The sequence below is a fragment of the Muntiacus reevesi genome, chromosome X (genome assembly GCF_963930625.1).
Source record: "Muntiacus reevesi chromosome X, mMunRee1.1, whole genome shotgun sequence".
Classification (NCBI taxonomy): Eukaryota; Metazoa; Chordata; class Mammalia; order Artiodactyla; family Cervidae; genus Muntiacus; species Muntiacus reevesi.
Genome location: NC_089271.1, coordinates 42533985 through 42553284, shown reverse-complemented (window position 1 = coordinate 42553284; position 19300 = coordinate 42533985). Strand labels below are relative to the sequence as shown.

Here is a 19300-nt window from a genome sequence, read left to right as displayed (position 1 = left end):
GGTATTTGTTGTTGTTCTGTAGCTAAGTTGTGTCTGACTGTTTGTGACCCCATGGACTGTAGCACACCAGGTTACAGTCCTGTACATGCCTTTCCTTCCCTATCTCCCAGAGTTTACTCAAACTCATCTGCATTGAGTCAGTGGTTCCATCCAACCATCTCATCCCCTGTTAACCCCTTCTCTCCCTGCCCTCAATCTTCCCCAGCATCAGGATCTTTTCAAATGAGTCGGCTCTTTTCACTGGATGGCCAAACTGTTGGAGCTTCAGCTTCAGCATCAGTCCCTCCAGTGAATATTCAGGGTTGATTTCCCTTAGGATTGACTGGCTTGATTTTGCAGTCCAAGGGACTCTCAAGAGTCTTCAGTATCACAATTCGAAAGCATCAGTTCTTCAGCACTCAGCCTTCTTTATGGTCCCACTCTCACATCCGTACATGACTACTGGAAAAACCATAGCTTTGACTATATGGACCTGTGTTAACAAAGTGATGTCTCTGCTTTTTAGTATGCTGTCTAGGTTGGCCATAGCTTCCCTTCCAAGGGGCATGCATCTTTTAATTTCATGGCTGCAATCACTGTCCACAGTGATTTTGGAGCCCAAGGAAATAAAATCTGTCACTGCTTCCTTTTTTTTCCCTTCTATTTACCATGAAATGGTGGGAGCAGATGCCATGATCTTAGTTTTTTTGAATGTTGAGTTTTAAGCCAGCATTTTCACTGTCCTCTTTGACCCTCATCAAGAGGCTCTTTAGTTCCTCTTGGCTTTTTGCCATAAGGCTGGTATCATCTGCATATGTGAGGTTGTTGATATTTCTCCCAGAGATCTTGATTCCAGTTTGTGAGTCATCCAGCCAGGCATTTCGCATGATGTACTCTGTATAAGTTAAATAAGCAGGGTGACAATATATAGCCTCGACATACTCCTTCCCTATTTGGAACCAGTCCGTTGTTCCATGTCCAGTTCTAACTGTTGCTTCTTGACCTGCATACAGATTTCTCAGGAGGTAGGTAAGGTGGTCTGGTATTCCCATCTCTTTAAGAATTTTCCACAGGTTGTTGTGATCCACACAAAGACTTTAACGTAGTCAATGAAGCAGAAGTAGATGTTTTTCTAGAATTCCCTTGCTTTCTCTGTGATCCAGTAAATGTTGGCAATTTGATCTCTGGTTCATCTGTCTTTTCTAAACCCAGCTTGTACATCTGGAAGTTCTTAGTTCACATACTGCTAAAGCCTAGCTTGAAGGATTTTGAGCATAGACTTACTAGCATGTGATGTGAGGGCAATTGTATGAGTTTGAACATTCTTTGGCATTGCCATTCTTTGGAATTGGAATAAAATCTGACCTTTTCCAGTCCTTTGGCCACTGCTGAGTTTTCCAAATTTCCTGGTATATTGAGTGCAGCATTTTAACAACATCATCTTTTAGGGTTTGAAATAGCTCAGCTGCAATTCCATAACCTCCACTAGCTTGGTCGGGAGTGATGCTTCCTAAAGCCCACTTGACTCTGGGATGTCTGGCTCTAGGTGAGTGATCATGCCATCATGGTTATCCAGGTCATTAAGACCTTTTTTGTACAGTTCTTCCATGTATTCTTACCATCTCTGCTTAATTTCTTCTGCTTCTGTTAGGGCCTTACAATTTCTATCCCTTTTTGTACCCATCTTTATATGAAATGTTCCCTTGCTTTCTCCAATTTTCTTTTTTTTTTTTTTTTTTTTTATTAGTTGGAGGCTAATTACTTCACAACATTTCAGTGGGTTTTGTTGTACATTGATATGAATCAGCCATAGAGTTACACGTATTCCCCATCCCGATCCCCCCTCCACCTCCCTCTCCACCCGATTCTTCTGGGTCTTCCTAGTGCACCAGGCCCGAGCACTTGTCTCATGCATCCCACCTGGGCTGGTGATCTGTTTCACCATAGATAATATACATGCTGTTCTTTCGAAACATCCCACTCTCACCTTCTCCCACAGAGTACAAAAGTCTGTTCTGTACTTCTGTGTCTCTTTTTCTGTTTTGCATATAGGGTTATCGTTACCATCTTTCTAAATTCCATATATATGTGTTAGTATGCTGTAATGATCTTTATCTTACTGGCTTACTTCACTCTATATAATGGGCTCCAGCTTCATCCATCTCATTAGAACTGATTCAAATGAATTCTTTTTAACAGCTGAGTAATATTCCATGGTGTATATGTACCACAGCTTCCTTATCCATTCATCTGCTGATGGACATCTAGGTTGCTTCCATGTCCTGGCTATTATAAACAGTGCTGCAATGAACATTGGGGTGCACGTGTCTCTTTCAGATCTGGTTTCCTTGGTGTGTATGCCCAGAAGTGGTATTGCTGGGTCATATGGCAGTTCTATTTCCAGTTTTTTAAGAAATCTCCACACTGTTTTCCATAGTGGCTGTACTAGTTTGCATTCCCACCAACAGTGTAAGAGGGTTCCCTTTTCTCCACACCCTCTCCAGCATTTATTGCTTGTAGACTTTTGGATAGCAGCCATCCTGACTGGCATGTAATGGTACCTCATTGTGGTTTTGATTTGCATTTCTCTGATAATGAGTGATGTTGAACATCTTTTCATGTGTTTGTTAGCCATCTGTATGTCTTCTTTGGAGAAATGTCTGTTTAGTTCTTTGGCCCATTTTTTGATTGGGTCATTTATTTTTCTGGAATTGAGCTTCAGGGGTTGCTTGTATATTTTTGAGATTAATCCTTTTTCTGTTGCTTCGTTTGCTATTATTTTCTCCCAATCTGAGGGCTGTCTTTTCACCTTGCTTATAGTTTCCTGTGTAGTGCAAAAGTTTTTAAGTTTCATTAGGTCCCATTTGTTTAGTTTTGCTTTTACTTCCAATATTCTGGGAGGTGGGCCATAGAGGATCTTGCTGTGATTTATGTCAGAGAGTGTTTTGCCTATGTTCTCCTCTAGGAGTTTTATAGTTTCTGGTCTTACATTTAGATCTTTAATCCATTTTGAGTTTATTTTTGTGTATGGTGTTAGAAAGTGTTCGAGTTTCATTCTTTTACAAGTGGTTGACCAGTTTTCCCAGCACCACTTGTTGAAGAGGTTGTCTTTTTTCCATTGTATATCCTTGCCTCCTTTGTCAAAGATAAGGTGTCCATAGGTTCGTGGATTTATCTCTGGGCTTTCTATTCTGTTCAGTTGACCTATATTTCTGTCTTTGTGCCAGTACCATACTGTCTTGATGACTGTGGCTTTGTAGTAGAGTCTGAAGTCAGGCAGGTTGATTCCTCCAGTTCCATTCTTCTTTCTCAAGATTACTTTGGCTATTCGAGGTTTTTTGTATTTCCATATAAACTGTGAAATTATTTGTTCTAGTTCTGTGAAAAATACCGTTGGTCGCTTGATAGGGATTGCATTGAATCTATAGATTGCTTTGGGTAGAATAGCCATTTTGACAATATTGATTCTTCCAATCCATGAACACGGTATGTTTCTCCATCTGTTTGTGTCCTCTTTGATTTCTTTCATCAGTGTTTTATAGTTTTCTATGTATAGGTCTTTTGTTTCTTTAGGTAGATATACTCCTAAGTATTTTATTCTTTTTGTTGCAATGGTGAATGGAATTGTTTCCTTAATTTCTCTTTCTGTTTTTTCATTGTTAGTATATAGGAATGCAAGGGATTTCCGTGTGTTAATTTTATATCCTGCAACTTTACTATATTCATTGATTAGCTCTAGTAATTTTCTGGAAGAGTCTTTAAGGTTTTCTATGTAGAGGATCATGTCATCTGCAAACAGCGAGAGTTTCACTTCTTCTTTTCCTATCTGGATTCCTTTTACTTCTTTTTCTGCTCTGATTGCTGTGGCCAAAACTTCCACCACTATGTTGAATAGCAGTGGTGAGAGTGGGCGCCCTTGTCTTGTTCCTGATTTCAGGGGAAATTTTTCAATTTTTCACCATTGAGGGTGATGCTTGCTGTGGGTTTGTCATATATAGCTTTTATTATGTTGAGGTATGTTCCTTCTATGCCTGCTTTCTGGAGAGTTTTGATCATAAATGGATGTTGAATTTTGTCAAAGGCTTTCTCTGCATCTATTGAGATAATCATATGGTTTTTATCTTTCAATTTGTTAATGTGGTGTATTACATTGATTGATTTGCGGATATTAAAGAATCCTTGCATTCCTGGGATAAAGCCCACTTGGTCGTGGTGTGTGATTTTTTTAATATGTTGTTGGATTCTGTTTGCTAGAATTTTGTTAAGGACTTTTGCATCTATGTTCATCAGTGATATTGGCCTGTAGTTTTCTGTTTTTGTGGCATCTTTGTCTGGTTTTGGAATTAGGGTGATGGTGGCCTCATAGAATGAGTTTGGAAGTTTACCTTCATCTGCAATTTTCTGGAAGAGTTTGAGTAAGATAGGTGTTAGCTCTTCTCTAAATTTTTGGTAGAATTCAGCTGTGAAGCCATCTGGTCCTGGGCTTTTGTTTGCTGGAAGATTTTTTATTACAGTTTCGATTTCCTTGCTTGTGATGGTTCTGTTAAGATCTTCTATTTCTTCCTGGTTCAGTTTTGGAAAGTTATACTTTTCTAAGAATTTGTCCATTTCTTCCAAGTTGTCCATTTTATTGGCATAGAGGTGCTGGTAGTAGTCTCTTATGATCCTTTGTATTTCAGTGTTGTCTGTTGTGATCTCTCCATTTTCATTTCTAATTTTGTTAATATGGTTCTTCTGTCTTTGTTTCTTAATGAGTCTTGCTAATGGTTTGTCAACTTTGTTTATTTTTTCAAAAAACCAGCTTTTAGCTTTGTTGATTTTTGCTGTGGTCTCTTTAGTTTCTTTTGCATTTATTTCTGCCCTAATTTTTAAGATTTCTTTCCTTCTACTAACCCTGGGGTTCTTCATTTCTTCCTTCTCTAATTGCTTTAGGTGTAGAGTTAGGTTATTTATTTGGCTTTTTTCTTGTTTCTTGATGTAAGTCTGTAATGCTATGAACCTTCCCTTTAGCACTGCTTTTACAGTGTCCCATAGGTTTGGGTTGTTGTGTTTTCATTTTCATTCATTTCTATACATATTTTGATTTCTTTTTTGATTTCTTCTATGATTTGTTGGTTATTCAGAAGCGTGTTATTTAGCCTCCATATGTTTGAATTTTAACAATTTTTTTCCTGTAATTGAGATCTAATCTTACTGCACTGTGATCAGAAAAGATGACTGGAATGATTTCAAGTTTTTTTAACTTTCCAAGACCAGATTTATGGCCCAGGATGTGATCTATTCTGGAGAAGGTTCCGTGTGCACTTGAGAAAAAGGTGAAGTTGATTGTTTTGGGGTGAAATGTCCTATAGATATCAATTAGGTCTAGCTGGTCCATTGTGTCATTTAAGGTTTGTGTTTCCTTGTTGATTTTCTGTTTAGTTGATCTATCCATAGTTGTGAGTGGGGTATTAAAGTCTCCCACTATTATTGTGTTACTATTAATTTCCTCTTTCATACTTGTTAGCGTTTTCCGTACATATTGCGGTGCTCCTATGTTGGGTGCATATATATTTATAATTGTTATATCTTCTTCTTGGATTGATCCTTAGATCATTATGTAGTGTCCTTGTTTGTCTCTTTTCACATCCTTTATTTGAAAGTCTATTTTATCTGATATGAGTATTGCGACTCCTGCTTTCTTTTGGTCTCTGTTTGTGCGAAATATTTTTTTCCAGCCCTTCACTTTTAGTCTGTATGTGTCCCTTGTTTTGAGGTGGGTCTCTTGTTGACAGCATATATAGGGATCTTGTTTTTGTATCCATTCAGCCAATCTTTGTCTTTTGGTTGGGGCATTCAAACCATTTACATTTAAGGTAATTATTGATAGGTGTGGTCCCGTTGCCATTTACTTTGTTGTTTGGGTTCACGTTTATACAACCTTTCTGTATTTCCTGTCTAGAGAAGATCCTTTAGCGTTTGTTGAAGAGCTGGTTTGGTGGTGCTGAATTCTCTCAGTTTTTGCTTGTCTGTAAAGCTTTTGAATTCTCCTTCATATCTGAATGACATCCTTGCTGGGTACAGTAATCTAGGTTGTAGGTTATTCTCTTTCATTACTTTAAGTATATCCTGCCATTCCCTTCTGGCCTGGAGGGTTTCTATTGACAGATCAGCTGTTATCCTTATGGGAATCCCTTTGTGTGTTATTTGTTGTTTCTCCCTTGCTGCTTTTAGTATTTGTTCTTTGTGTTTGATCTTTGTTAATTTGATTAATATGTGTCTTGAGGTTTTTTGCCTTGGGTTTATCCTGTTTGGGACTCTCTGGGTTTCTTGGACTTGGATGGTTATTTCCTTCCCCATTTTGGGGAAGTTTTCAGCTATTTTCTCCCTGAGTATTTTCTCATGGCCTTTCTTTTTGTCTTCTCCTTCTGGGACTCCTATGATTCGAATGTTGGGGCGTTTCTCATTGTCCCAGAGGTCCCTGAGGTTGTCCTCATTTCTTTTGATCCTTTTTTCTTTTTTCCTCTCTGCTTCATTTATTTCCACCATTTTATCTTCTACCTCACTTATCCTATCTTCTGTGTCCGTTATTCTACTCTTGGTTCCCTCTAGAGTGTTTTTGATCTCATTCATTGCATTATTCATTTTTAATTGACTCTTTTTTATTTCTTCTAGGTCTTTATTAAACATTTCTTGCATTTTTTCAATCTTTGTCTCCAGGCTCTTTATTTGTAACTCCATTTTGTTTTTAAGATTTTGGATCATTTTTATTATCATTATTAATTCTTTTTCCGGTAGATTCCCTATCTCCTCCTCTTTTGTTTGACTTGGTGGGCACTTTTCATGTTCCTTTACCTGTTGGGTATTTCTGTGCCTTTTCATCTTGTTTAGATTGCTGTGTCTGGAGTGGGCTTTCTGTATTCTGGAGGTCTGTGGTTCCTTTTTATTGTGGAGGTTTTACCCAGTGGGTGGGGTTAGACAATTGGCTCGTCAAGGTTTCCTGGTTAGGGAAGCTCGCGTCGGTGTTCTGGTGCGTGGAACTTGATTTCTTCTCTTTGGAGAGCAATGGAGTGCCCAGTAATGAGTTTTGAGATGGGTCTATGTGTTAGGTGTGACCTTGGGCAGCCTGTATGTTGACGTTCAGTGCTATGTTCCTGCGTTGCTGGAGAATTTGCATGGTATGTCTTGCTGTAAAACTTATTGGCTCTTGGGTGCTGGTTGGTTTCAGGGTAGGTATGGAGGCTTTTGGACGGTCACTTATACTCAAAGTTCCTTGTAGTCAGGAGTTTTCTCAGGTTTTGGGCTTAAGTCTGCTGCCTCTGGATTTCAGTTTTATTCTTCCTGTAGTCTCAGGACTTCTCCAACTATACAGCACTGATAATAAAACTTCTATGTTAATGGCGAAAAGATTCTCCCCCGTTAGGGACTCCCAGAGAGGTTCACAGAGTTACATGAAGAAGAGGAGAGGGAGGAGGGAGATAGAGATGGGCAGGAGGAGAAAAAGGGGGACTCAAGAGGAGAGAGACAGATCTACACAGTTGTCTGTTCCCAGAGTGTTCTCTGTACCCCAGACACCCACAAAGATTAACAGAATTGGATTGGGAAGAGAAGGGGAAAGGAGGAAATAGAGGTGTTCTGAGGTAGAAAACAGAGAGTCAAGATTGGGAGAGAATAATCAACACACTCCTGAATAAAAATGGGAACTGAATATTGGATTCTTAAATGTTCACAATTTATATCATATACTGAAAAACAAAAATTAAAAGTCTAGAGGTTAGACTCTTAAATATGCTATATTAAAAAACAAAAACCAAAACACACACAAAAAAGTTTTAGAAATATATATGAAGTTTGGCTTAAAAATAGGGCTTCTTTTTTTTTTTTTTTTTTTTTTTTTTTGGTAAGGTATAGTGTATTGAAAATGAAAATTAAGGAGTAGTAGAGGAATACTAGAGGACTTTAAAAGAAATAAGAGAAAAAGAAAAATAGAAAATAGAAGAGAAGAAGGGGAAAAAAAGGAGAAAAAAAGAAAAAAAAAGAAAGAAAAAAATTTTTTTCCCTAATTAAAAAAAATCGTAAAAATCTATGAAAATGAAAGTTAAGGTGTAATGGAGGAGTAATAGGGAATTTTAAAGGAAAATAAAAGAGAAAAAATAAAAAAGAAAAAAAAATTTTTTTTTCTTACTTAAAAAAAAACAAAAGTAAAAATATTTCTGGGAATTTCTCTGGAGCTGTTGCGGTCAGTGTGGGTTCGACTCAGTTTCAGATGGCTCCTCGTTCCAGCTTACACTTCTCGATATCTACAGGCCCTTCCAGTGTAGTCGGTGTTTTCTACAGGGATTTTAATCTGTTGCACCGATCCCTTCTGAAGTGGTTCCCTTTGTTTATTTGGCTTCTGTTGCCGGTCTCTTCAGGGCCTCATTTCAGCCCTGAGACAGGTGGCAGAGGTGGAGTCTTATTCAGGTAGCTAGTTCCGTCACGCTGTGGGGAGGGCTGGTGCTGCAGGGAGGGGCTGGCGCTGTTTTCTCCATCCTCGCTGCTCAGGCTCCCGGCTGCTCTATATGGAGCGCGCCCTGTGCTGCGCACGGTTCCAGCCCTTGGGTATTCCAGAAAAGCGTGGAACACAAAGCTGCGCCTGCGTTTTGTCCCTACGCCGCCTGAGTGGCTCAGGCAGCCAGGCGCTTGACGGGCGCTCTCTCCCCGGGTGCAGCGCGTCTTCTGCCCTGCGTGATCCCAGCCTCAGTTTCCTCCTACACCGGTCAGGTGCATGTGCCCTCTGCCCTCCGCATCCCCAGCCCCAGTCCCCGCCCACACCGGTCGGGTGCGTGTGCCCTGTGTCTAGCTGCGACCCTCCCGGCGGATGTCAACCATCCAGAATCTCAGGAGGTCTTTGATTAGAAAGTGGAGGCCTGTTTGCAGTGTGGTAGGGGATGCGGTCCTTGGGGCCGAACCTGCCCCCTTCCCCTCCCCCCTGCCTCCTGCCTCCGGCGGGGCTGGGCCGGTCCGCAGCCTGCGAGCTCTTCTCAGGACTTTCTCGGTCCCTTTGTTCTGCGAATGGCCGGCAGTGTGTTCGGGCCGGTTAATTTTCTCTCTCTCTCTTGCTCTCCCACAGTTCAGGTTGGCAACTCACAAAAGCTCCCTCCGATTGTCCTCAGGGCACTCAGGCCCGGACCCTGCCCCAAGCAATGCCGCCTGCTCCTCTCCGTTCTGCCCCCACTTGCTGGTGGCGGATGTGGGCGTCTGGGGTATTTTTCTGCTGGGAGTTGCTTTTAGGCTCGTAATCTGTGGGTTTTATTTATTGTTTCCCTCCCAGTCAGATTGCCCTCCGAGATTCAAACACTTGCCCCAGTTTCGCCAGTGCGAGGGTTTCCCGGTGTCTGGAAACGTCCTCTCTTAAGACCCATCCCGGGACGGATCTCTGTACTTAGCTCTTTTGTCTCACTTTTTATCTTTTATATTTTGTCCTACCTCATTTTGAAGACAATGGGCTGCTTTTCTGGGCGCCTGATGACCTCAGCTAGCAATCAGAAGTTGTTTTGTGAAGTTTGCTCTGCGTTCAGTTATTCTTTTGATGTATTTGTAGGAGAGAAAGTGGTCTCCCCGTCCTACTTCTCCACCATCTTGGCTCCTCCTCTCCAATTTTCTTGAAGAGATCCCTAGTCTTTCCCATTCTGTTAAGAGATACTGAGGTGGAGCCACTCCAAGGAAAGCCCCTCACTCATTTACAACACTGGTCATGGAATGACCAGTTGTCACAACTGAACGAAATGGAACACCATGCAACTGTGAAAAGTAGGCTGTTGATTGGCATTAATGGGTATGAAAGATATCCACGCTATGTTGATAAATGTTGTATGATCCCAATGAAACTAAGGATACCAGTACATATATATTGACAGAAAAATGACTGGAAGGATACATGCCAAAACATCTATAGTGTTATTCCTGATTGCTGAGCCTCTGGCCAATGTTACTAATTGAAGGTCTAACCCAAACTGACTTGCTACAATGGTGGGGTCCTCTTGGTTGTATTTGGTCTTCATTTCCCATTAAAAAGACACAAGCAAAGCGAAATAAAAAAACCCAGATATCCTAATAAGTGGATGTAGGTGAAATATAGTTCCTTTAGGTAGGTTAACATCATAGGTGTGGGATTTTCTACAGTCTAGCTTAGGAAATTCTTGACCAGAAGAACCTGTAGATTTGTTAAATGACAGTGAAAATGACAAGAAATATATAAAAGTACTAAAACCCATTATTACAAAAGACCAGTCTATAGCAGAATAAATAAAATCTTGTATTCCCTCATTAATTGGGACTTCGTGGAAACTGAATTATTGGGTTGGCCAAAAAGTGTTTTAAGGCTTTCCAAGAAGATGTTATTGAAAACCCAAATGAACTTTTTGGTCAATCCAATATTTCCAGTAAGTGGCTTTTTCAGATGGTGGAAGCTTATTTGGTTAAGTGCCATAACAGTTTGCATTTTAACCATTTCAATGAAATTCCTTCTAATGCCTGGTACATGGTTTATGACTTTCCCATAGAGAATGTATTGAAAATATGTCAGCCAATTTGTTAGGCTTTGAGGTTTCATGTTAATATGTTGTGATTTGCTTTGTTTTTCCTCTACCAAAACATATATTTCTGTTCTGTTGACTATGCCAAAGTCTTTAACTGTGTGGATCACCACAAACTGTGAGAAATTCTTAAAGAGATGGGAATACCAGACCCCCAACCTCTCTCATGAGAAACCTGTATGCAGGTCAGGAAGCCACAATTAGAACTGGACATGGAACAGCAGACTGGTTCCAAATTGGGAAAGGAGTATGACAAGGCTGTATATTGTCACTCTGCTTATTTAACTTATATGCAGAGTACATCATGAGAAATGCTGGGCTGGATGAAGCACAAGTTGGAATCAAGATTGCTGGGAGAAATACCAATAACCTCAGATATACAAATGACACCACCCTTATGGCAGAAAGCGAAGAAGAACTAAAGAGGCTCTTGATGAAAGTGAAAAAGGAGAGTGAAAAAGTTGGCTTAAAGCTCAACATTCAGAAAACTAAGATCATGGCATCTGGTCGCATCAGTTCAGTTCAGTCGCTCAGTCGTGTCTGACACTTTGTAACCCCATGAACCGCAGCACACCAGGACTCCCTGTTCATCACCAACCCCCGGAGTCCACCCAAACTCATGTCCATTGAGTCGGTGATGCCATCCAACCATCTCATCTTCTGTCATCCCCTTCTCCTCCCACCTTCAATCTTTCCCAGCATCAGGGTCTTTTCCAGTGAATCAGCTCTTCGCATCAGGTGGCCAAAGTCTTGGAGTTTCAGCTTCAACATCAGTCCTTCAATGAACACCCAGGACTGATCTCTTTTAGGATGGACTAACTGGATCTCCTTGCAGTCCAAGGGACTCTCAAGAGTCTTCTCCAATACCACAGTTCAAAAGCATCAATTCTTCAGCACTCACCTTTCCTTATAGTCCAACTCTCACATCCATACATGACCACTGGAAAAACCATAGCCTTGACGAGACAGACCTTTGTTGGCAAAGTAATGTCTCTGCTTTTTAATATGCTGTCTATCTTGGTCAAAACTTTCCTTCCAAGGAGTAAGCGTCTTTTAATTTCATGGCTGCAATCACCATCTGCAGTGATTTTGGAGCCCAGAAAAATAAAGTCAGCCTCTGTTTCCACTGTTTCCCCATCTATTTGCCATGAAGTGATGGGACCAAATGCCATAATCTTAGTTTTCTGAATGTTGAGCTTTAAGCCAACATTTTCACTCTCCTCTTTCACTTTCATCAAGAGGCTCTTTAGTTTTTCTTTGCTTTCTGCCATAAGGGTGGTGTCATCTGCATCTCTGAGGTTATTAATATTTCTCCTGGCCATCTTGATTTCAGCTTGTGCTTCATCCAGCCCAGCATTTCTCATGATGTACTCTGCATATAAGTTAAATAAGCAGGGTGACAGTATATAGCCTTGACGTATATTCCTTTTCCTTTTTGGAACAAGTCTGTTGTTTCATGTCCAGTTCTATTTGTTGCTTCCTCACCTGCATACAGATTTCTCAAGAGGCAGGTCAGGGGATCTGGTGTTCCCATATCTTGAAGAATTCTCCACAGTTTATTGTGATCCACACAGTCAATGTCTTTGGCATAGTCAATAAAACAGAGATAGATGTTTTTCTGGAACTCTTTTGCTTTTTCAATGATCCAGCGGATGTTAGCAATTTGATCTCTGGTTCCTCTGCCTTTTCTAAATCCAACTTGAACATCTGGAAGTTCATGGATCACGTATTGCTGAAGCCTGGCTTGGAGAATTTTAAGCATTACTTTACTAGCGTGTGAGATGAGTGCAATTGTGCGGTAGTTTGAGCATTCTTTGGGATTGCCTTTCTTAGGGATTAGAATGAAAACTGACCTTTTCCTGTCCTGTGGCCACTGCTGAGTTTCCCAAATTTGCTGGCATATTGAGTGCAGCACTTTCACAGCATCATCTTTTAGGATTTGAAATAGCTCAACTGGAATTCCATCACATCCACTAGCTTTGTTCATAGTGATGATTTCTAAGGCCCACTTGACTTCACATTCCAGGATGTCTGGCTCTAGATGAGTGATCACACCATCGTGATTATCTGGGTTGTGAAATCTTTTTTGTACAGTTCTTCTGTGTGTTCTTGCCACCTCTTCTTAATATCTTCTGCTTCTGTTAGGTCCCTGCCACTTCTGTCCTTTATTGAGCCCATCTTTGCATAAAATGTTCTCTTGGTATCTCTAATTTTCTTGAAGAGATCTCTAGTCTTTCCCAGTCTATTGTTTTCCTCTATTTCTTTGCATTGGTTGCTGGGGAAGGCTTTCTTATCTCTCCTTGCTATTCTCTGGTCCCATTACTTCATGGCAAATAGATGGAGAAACAGTGGAAACAGTGACAGATTTTATTTTTGGGGGCTCCAAAGTCGCTGCAGATGGTGACTGCAGCTATGAAATTAAAAGACGCATGCTCCTTGGAAGAAAAGTTATGACCAACGTAGACAGCATATTAAAAAGCAGAGACATTACTTTGCCAACAAAAGTCCATCTAGTCAAAGCCATGGTCTTTCCAGTAGTCATGTATGGATGTGAAAGTTGGACTATAAGGAAAGCTGAGTGCCAAAGAATTGATGCTTTTGAACTGTGGTGTTGGAGAAGACTCCTGAGAGTCCCATGGACTGTAAAGAGATCCAACCAGTCCATCCTAAAGGAAATCAATCCTGAATATTCATTGGAAGGACTGATGTTGAGGCTGAAACTCCAATACTTTGGCCACCTGATGCGAAGTACTGACTCATTTGAAAAGACTCTGATGCTGGGAAAGATTGAAGGCGGGAGGAGAAGGGGATGACAGAGGATGAGATGGTTGGATGGCATCACCAACTCAATGAACATGAGTTTGAGTGAACTCCGGGAGTTGGTGATGGACATGGAGGCCTGGCTTGCTGCAATTCATGGGGTTGCAAAGAGTTGAACAATACTGAGCAACTGAACTAAACTGAACTGAACTGCTGTGCCAAATGATATCAATGCCATTTGCCTTCTAAAGTCTCAGACAACTGTACCTTTACACAGCTGTTTTTACTTTTTTCTCTCATGGGTAGGAGGTGATGTTTGGTGGTTTAGTCACTCAGTCAGGTCTGACTCTTGCAACCCCCTGGACTGTAGCCTGCTATGCTCCTCTCTTCGTGGGAGTTCCCAGGCAAGAATACTGGAGTGGGTTGCCATTTCTTTCTCCACTCATGGGTAGGATGTGTCACTTTTTACTTTTTACCACAGAAATATGCTTAATCACTTTCCCCATCTCTAAAACATCTTTCTAACTTACTGATTTATAAGTTTCATACCCTGGGAAATCAGAACCCCAAGTCTGTTACTGTTTTGTGTAAAGTAAGTTTAATAAGCATTGAATGAACTCATGTATTTAGTCCCAGGATTTTTGACCATTGAAGGACTTTAAGAATTTACTTCCTGGTTGTGGGCTATTATCTGATAAATGTTTGATTCTGGGCAAAGTGCCATTTTACTTATAAGCTGCTGTTCGTATGGTTTTCCATTCTAGCACAAGTACCTTCCTGGTTGCTCATAGTAGAGAAATTAAATTAAAAAAAATAGCAACCTGTCTCTAGACCATTGGTAAAGTTTTGTAAAATGGAATTTGGGTGTGTTTTTAATAGAAAGGTAAAATAATCTTAGATATAATTTCTTGAGTGTTTCCCCATTTTTTTTTAAACAGAGAAATAATGATGAATCTAACTGTCGGGAAACTCACAGACCAAGAAGTTATAACCATTGCACGTCATTACCGGGTGCCTGAGGACCCGTGTCCAGATAGGAATGTCCTACTTGCACAGGCCCATCAACAACTCAAGAAAAATACTTTTGAGAATTTTGAAAGACTCATTGCTACGTGTGTATACCAAGATCGGGAAAAGTAAGCTTTTATTTTATTGATTTTAAGAAATCATTCATGTTTCTGTGAAGCTGAGTAATGAAGGAATTTGTATTGTATCAAAAAGAGCAAAAAGAAAATTGGCATGTCTCCTCATACTCCACTAGGTAGCAAAGCCACCTTAAATCATATTTGGGGATTATCTGGGTACACATATTTTATAGTGATGGATGGTGAGCTTTGCTTGTTGATGGAATGGGGGAAGTTCTGTGTCTTCAAAAGAATAGGGTTGCCCCTTTGCATTTTCTAATTGGTTTCTAGAAGCTTTCAATTGAAACAGTAAATCAGTGTTAGAAGATTTAATTCTGAGATGGCATCTCTTTACACTATTTTATTAATAAGTGGGATTTATAAATATGAGTTTTATAATATACTGGACAGGGGATTTGCAAGTAAACTTTCTATAAAATCTCTTTGAAATTATTTCTTCTCAAAAATAATGAAGCTCCGAATAATGTATTTCTAACACATTTATCATGTTTGCCTTTGAACTTTAATCAGTCATTGTTACAAACAACTAAGATGGGGCCCCATCTTAGTGTATTTTTCTGTTCATCTTATCCACAGATCTGATATAGTGGTGGGGGAGCATATTTTTCTGGAGTTGGAAAATCTTAGGTCTAACTCTTCCCACTGGTTTTGTTACTTCAGACCACTGTCATCTCTTTACCCCATGACTACTTCCTTCATCCCCAAACCTAAAGTCTGTACCCTAAATATCTTAGAAGGACCCATGGTTTTTCTTAATTTGTTTTTGTTATAGTCACTAAGTCATGTCCAGCTCTTTGCCACCCCCATGGACTGTATGTAGCCCGCCAGGCTCCTCTGTCTGTGGGAGTCTCTCAGCAAGAATACTGGAGTTGGGTTGCTATTTCCTTCTGCAGGGGATCTTCCCAACTCAGGGATCCAACCTGCATCTCCTGCATTCACAGGCGAGTTCTTTACCACTAGTGCTACCAGGGATGCCCCCAGTTTATCTTACTAGGGAACATTTTTTTTTCCTAATTCATAATACACCCTTGTTGACTTGTCATAAAAATGATATTCTTCCTTGAATCTTTAAGTTTCTCTGAGCCTCGTGGAAGACGTGTTACCTGAGCTTTGTGTGACTCTGACCTTACCTTCCAGCCTGATGGTACCCCTCTCCAGGGTGAGAAGTGTGACCCTCTTTCATTAAAGGATTACCTGTTGGGAAGAAAGGGGCTAGGTGATGAGAGAACTCTGAGGTTCTTCCAGATCCAACAAGTTCCAGTTCTAGACATAAACATTCTCTTACTATTTTATAACCTATTGCTAAGAAAGAAGCCCACTTTCTTTCCTGTTAGTTCTAATTTTGCCTGATGCCTGGAAGAACACTGGCGGGGTGAGAACATTAGATAAGTATTTCTGTGCCCCAGCAGGCTGGAGAAAATGACTGTTGGGCTGCTCTGGAAAAAAAAAATAGGTGAATGTTAAGGTCCCAGTTGGGGCTTCTAGGTTATATGATTTGGGTCCAAGGAAAAGACTAGAAAAACACCCTCTGGTCATATAATACTTGTGATGGAGGCTCTAGATGCCTGTCAAATTAAGAGATGTTTTCAAATATCAGAACCATTTTTGACTAGCGGTCAAGAATGCAGATCGATTACTTAGAGCAACACTCGTGGCTGCAGCCTTAAGAGGCTGTACTATCACCAACCAAGAATATGAATCTTGATGGAACAGGCTTTGTAAGGACAGAATCCAGTGACTCCTGAAATGGAAACAAGCTGTGAAATGTAATATGACTGTTTTTCCTTACCGCGATTCCAGTACCAGCTTTCATATATATTTCCATGTGCACGCTTTTAGGACACATCTATGTTTTCTTTCCTATAGTATGTAATTATTACTTAAGAGACATGAAGTACAGAAAAGCTCATTGACTGTGTTTTAATGCAGGAAAAAAGTGTTACCCAGCAAAGACATCAAAAGGCTGTGCAAGTCCTTCAGATTACCTTTGAATGAAGATCTTCTAGGATCCTTACTGTCCAGGTAGGTGAGAGCTCTACCCTCATGGACCATGTCCTGCATATTTTTGTTTTGGAGACAGTTCCTGGTTTTTCATCTGCCTTTAACTGCCCTTGATTTAGCCTTTACCTCAGTATTGTTTCACTGATGACACATCTCCATTTAATTGTTACAGAAGGAAAAGTTGTCATGATTGTAAATGTCAGAGAGCCTCTGATGAATTATCGTTTGATCTTTTTAACATGAAGATGCACTTAAGTGCACACAGATTCATGGGACAAAATGAAAATGAACTGCCTCTTTGGTTGTGAGAGTATTAGATCTAAAATTTAGGACAGGTTTTTCAGAGCAGTAGTTTCTAATGGCTAAAGACATGCAATTAGAGGACCTCGTGTTATTAGCACAGAGCAAGAGTACTAGATGTCAAGTGCAGAGGTTAGAATGTTGCCAAAGGAAAGCACAGTGAACTGCTTTCTAAAACACCTCTCTTCTTGTACCAAACCTGACTTTTTGACTGCCTGGCACCACCCTCCTAGCCATCCAGACTCTGGTCATCTTTTATGCTTCCCATGGCATGACGCCAGCCCCTTCTCTAACTGACTTATCTGATAATGCTGACATTTGGGACTGTGTTCTAGGCATTGTTATCATTGCTTTGAGTACATTACCTCACTGACTTTGTGAGAACAGCTTGGTGAAGTCAGAGCTATTATCCCCTATCTTACATGAGGATGCTGAGGTCTAGAGAGATAAGATTTTGCCCAAAGTCACATAGTCTAGAAGAAGAGCTGTGACTTAACCTCTGAACCTTTAAAATGCACATCTTCTGCTTCAAACCATTTTGAATTATTGTCTACAAATAGCCAGTAGATTAGAGTGTCCTGCCTGTTCTGCCTCCTACTTCTACTGCTTGCATCTTCTCTCTCCCCTCTATTCCCACTACCTCCACTCTTGTTCTGACCTACTTTTCTTCTTGACTGTTGCAGGGCCCCCACATTGGCCTTTCTTCCACCAGCCTCTAAATTTTTAAATCCATCTTTACATCTAGCAGCTAAGTACCTTCTAAGGGCAAGAGTATCCTAGTGTCACTCTTCTACTCACAAGCCTTCTGTACCATTTCTTTGTTCTCTAAGGAATGACCAACTTCCTAAACTTTGAGCTCCTCTTCTGCCTTCTCCACTGTGGGGCTTAGGGTTGTCATTAGAGCATTATTCTCAAGCAGGGACTGGAGTGGGCAGTCGTCATCTTGAGACAGAAAAGAAAAAAGGAAGCAGACAAAAACTAAATCCCACATGGGAGAGCTAGGGTTCTTCTGCTCCTAGTATCAGAGGCAGAAGCAGGAAGAGATCAATCCAGGTGGCTGTGTGTGTGTGGATTGGATAACCTGGGGTTGTCTTCTAGACTTTCAGCTTTATTTGCTTTTATTTTCTAGCAGCAGTATGAGGGATAAATAGGCTATCCCAGTGTAAAGGACCTGAGATGAAGTGCAGGTTCAGGAGTCTGGTTTCTCCACAGTTACCACATTCTCAAAGCTCCTCTTCCCATTCCCAGTAGTCCAGCCAAATTGCCCATTTAGCTTTTCACTTGTATACCTCCTACCTTCCCACTTTTTTGCCTTTTCTCTTGCTGTTTCTTCAGTAGGAACTAGCTTTGAGTTTTCTTCACCTGCTGAAAGCTTGTTCATTTGAGACCTGTTTTGCATAACACTGTATCCATGAAGCCCTCTTGGATTTGGTTGGCTGGTGTGGTTATCTCCTGCTAAGGATTCTCAGAGCACTATTTATGTTTCTTTTCTTTTTTTTTTGTCTCTTACCTTGTAATGAAGATTTGTGAGTAGACATCTGATCCACTTAGATACTGAGACCTACTTCTAACCTATTTGATTCACTGCCTAAAAATAAACAGCAGGTTGTTACAGCTTGACAATTTTACCCCTTACCTTGTCTCCTGTATTCTTTGAATCTACTTGCTAGCTGTGTAATCTTGTGCAAGTTTTTTGACCTGCCTGAACCTCAGATTCCATACCTCTAGAATGAGATAACAATACCTGCTTCCTCGTGGTTCTTGGGGCGAATTGAGATAACATACATAAATTCCCCAGTGCCATAGCACCTGGTACTAAGTCCTGATTGGAGACTAGGAGAGAAGTGTTCATCAGACACCATCGACCACACGCTCTGACTTAGAAATGAACTGGAAGAGACCTGTGTCCTTCTACATAGAGGAAGTCTTGTTTTTAAACAGTTGGATCTGAATGCCTTTCACACATTAAGCTGTCTTCTAGTCAGGAAGCTGCGGATGTTTATTAAATTATCTCTTGATGGCCTCGGGATGAGTTGTCCTGGAAAGTCCAGTAATGTGGGAGCCTGGCCTCTGGGGGACCTAGATGTTTCTTATCCAGCACTGAGGCCACCAAGTCATCATCCTCTCATCCTCTCAGCAGACTGTTTTGTCTTTGCCTTGACGATTTGACATGAAAGGCAGAAAGATGATTCCCCAACTTGCCGTGAAGCCGGCTCAGTCTCAGATCACATCTGCCTCCGAGCCCCAGCTTAGCTCCAAGGAGGTCATCCCTCTGAGCCACTGAGCAGACCATGTTCAGTCTAACTTTGCCTCTAATTGTGCACTGACCCTTCTCCACACTCAGGGGAAACTTCAGACTAATCAGATTAGAAAATGTCTCATTCCCATTCCCCTCTCCCTCCAATATGCCCTGCCACGATTTGGGTCACATGCTTGATGTTTTGCATCATCTCCGCAGATTCCTTTCAAAGACGGCCCTAATTCCTAACGGGCCCATCAGCCTGCAGCTTACATTTATATTCTGCATTCTTATTGTTCCCCACAGACTCCACAGGGCTT

The 19300-nt window shown here is 40.8% G+C and overlaps 1 protein-coding gene across 4 annotated transcripts in view; it reads left to right on the top strand.

Annotated features, from left to right (window-relative positions):
* EFHC2 (EF-hand domain containing 2) overlaps positions 1–19300 on the top strand; it is a 242871-nt gene that overhangs the window by 190145 nt on the left and 33426 nt on the right. For all 4 annotated transcript variants that reach the window (XM_065915700.1, XM_065915701.1, XM_065915699.1 and 1 more), the window contains 2 exons: positions 14234–14431; positions 16370–16462. In XM_065915700.1, the coding sequence (XP_065771772.1) occupies positions 14234–14431; positions 16370–16462 (291 nt within the window). The remainder of the gene's footprint in view (positions 1–14233; positions 14432–16369; positions 16463–19300) is intronic.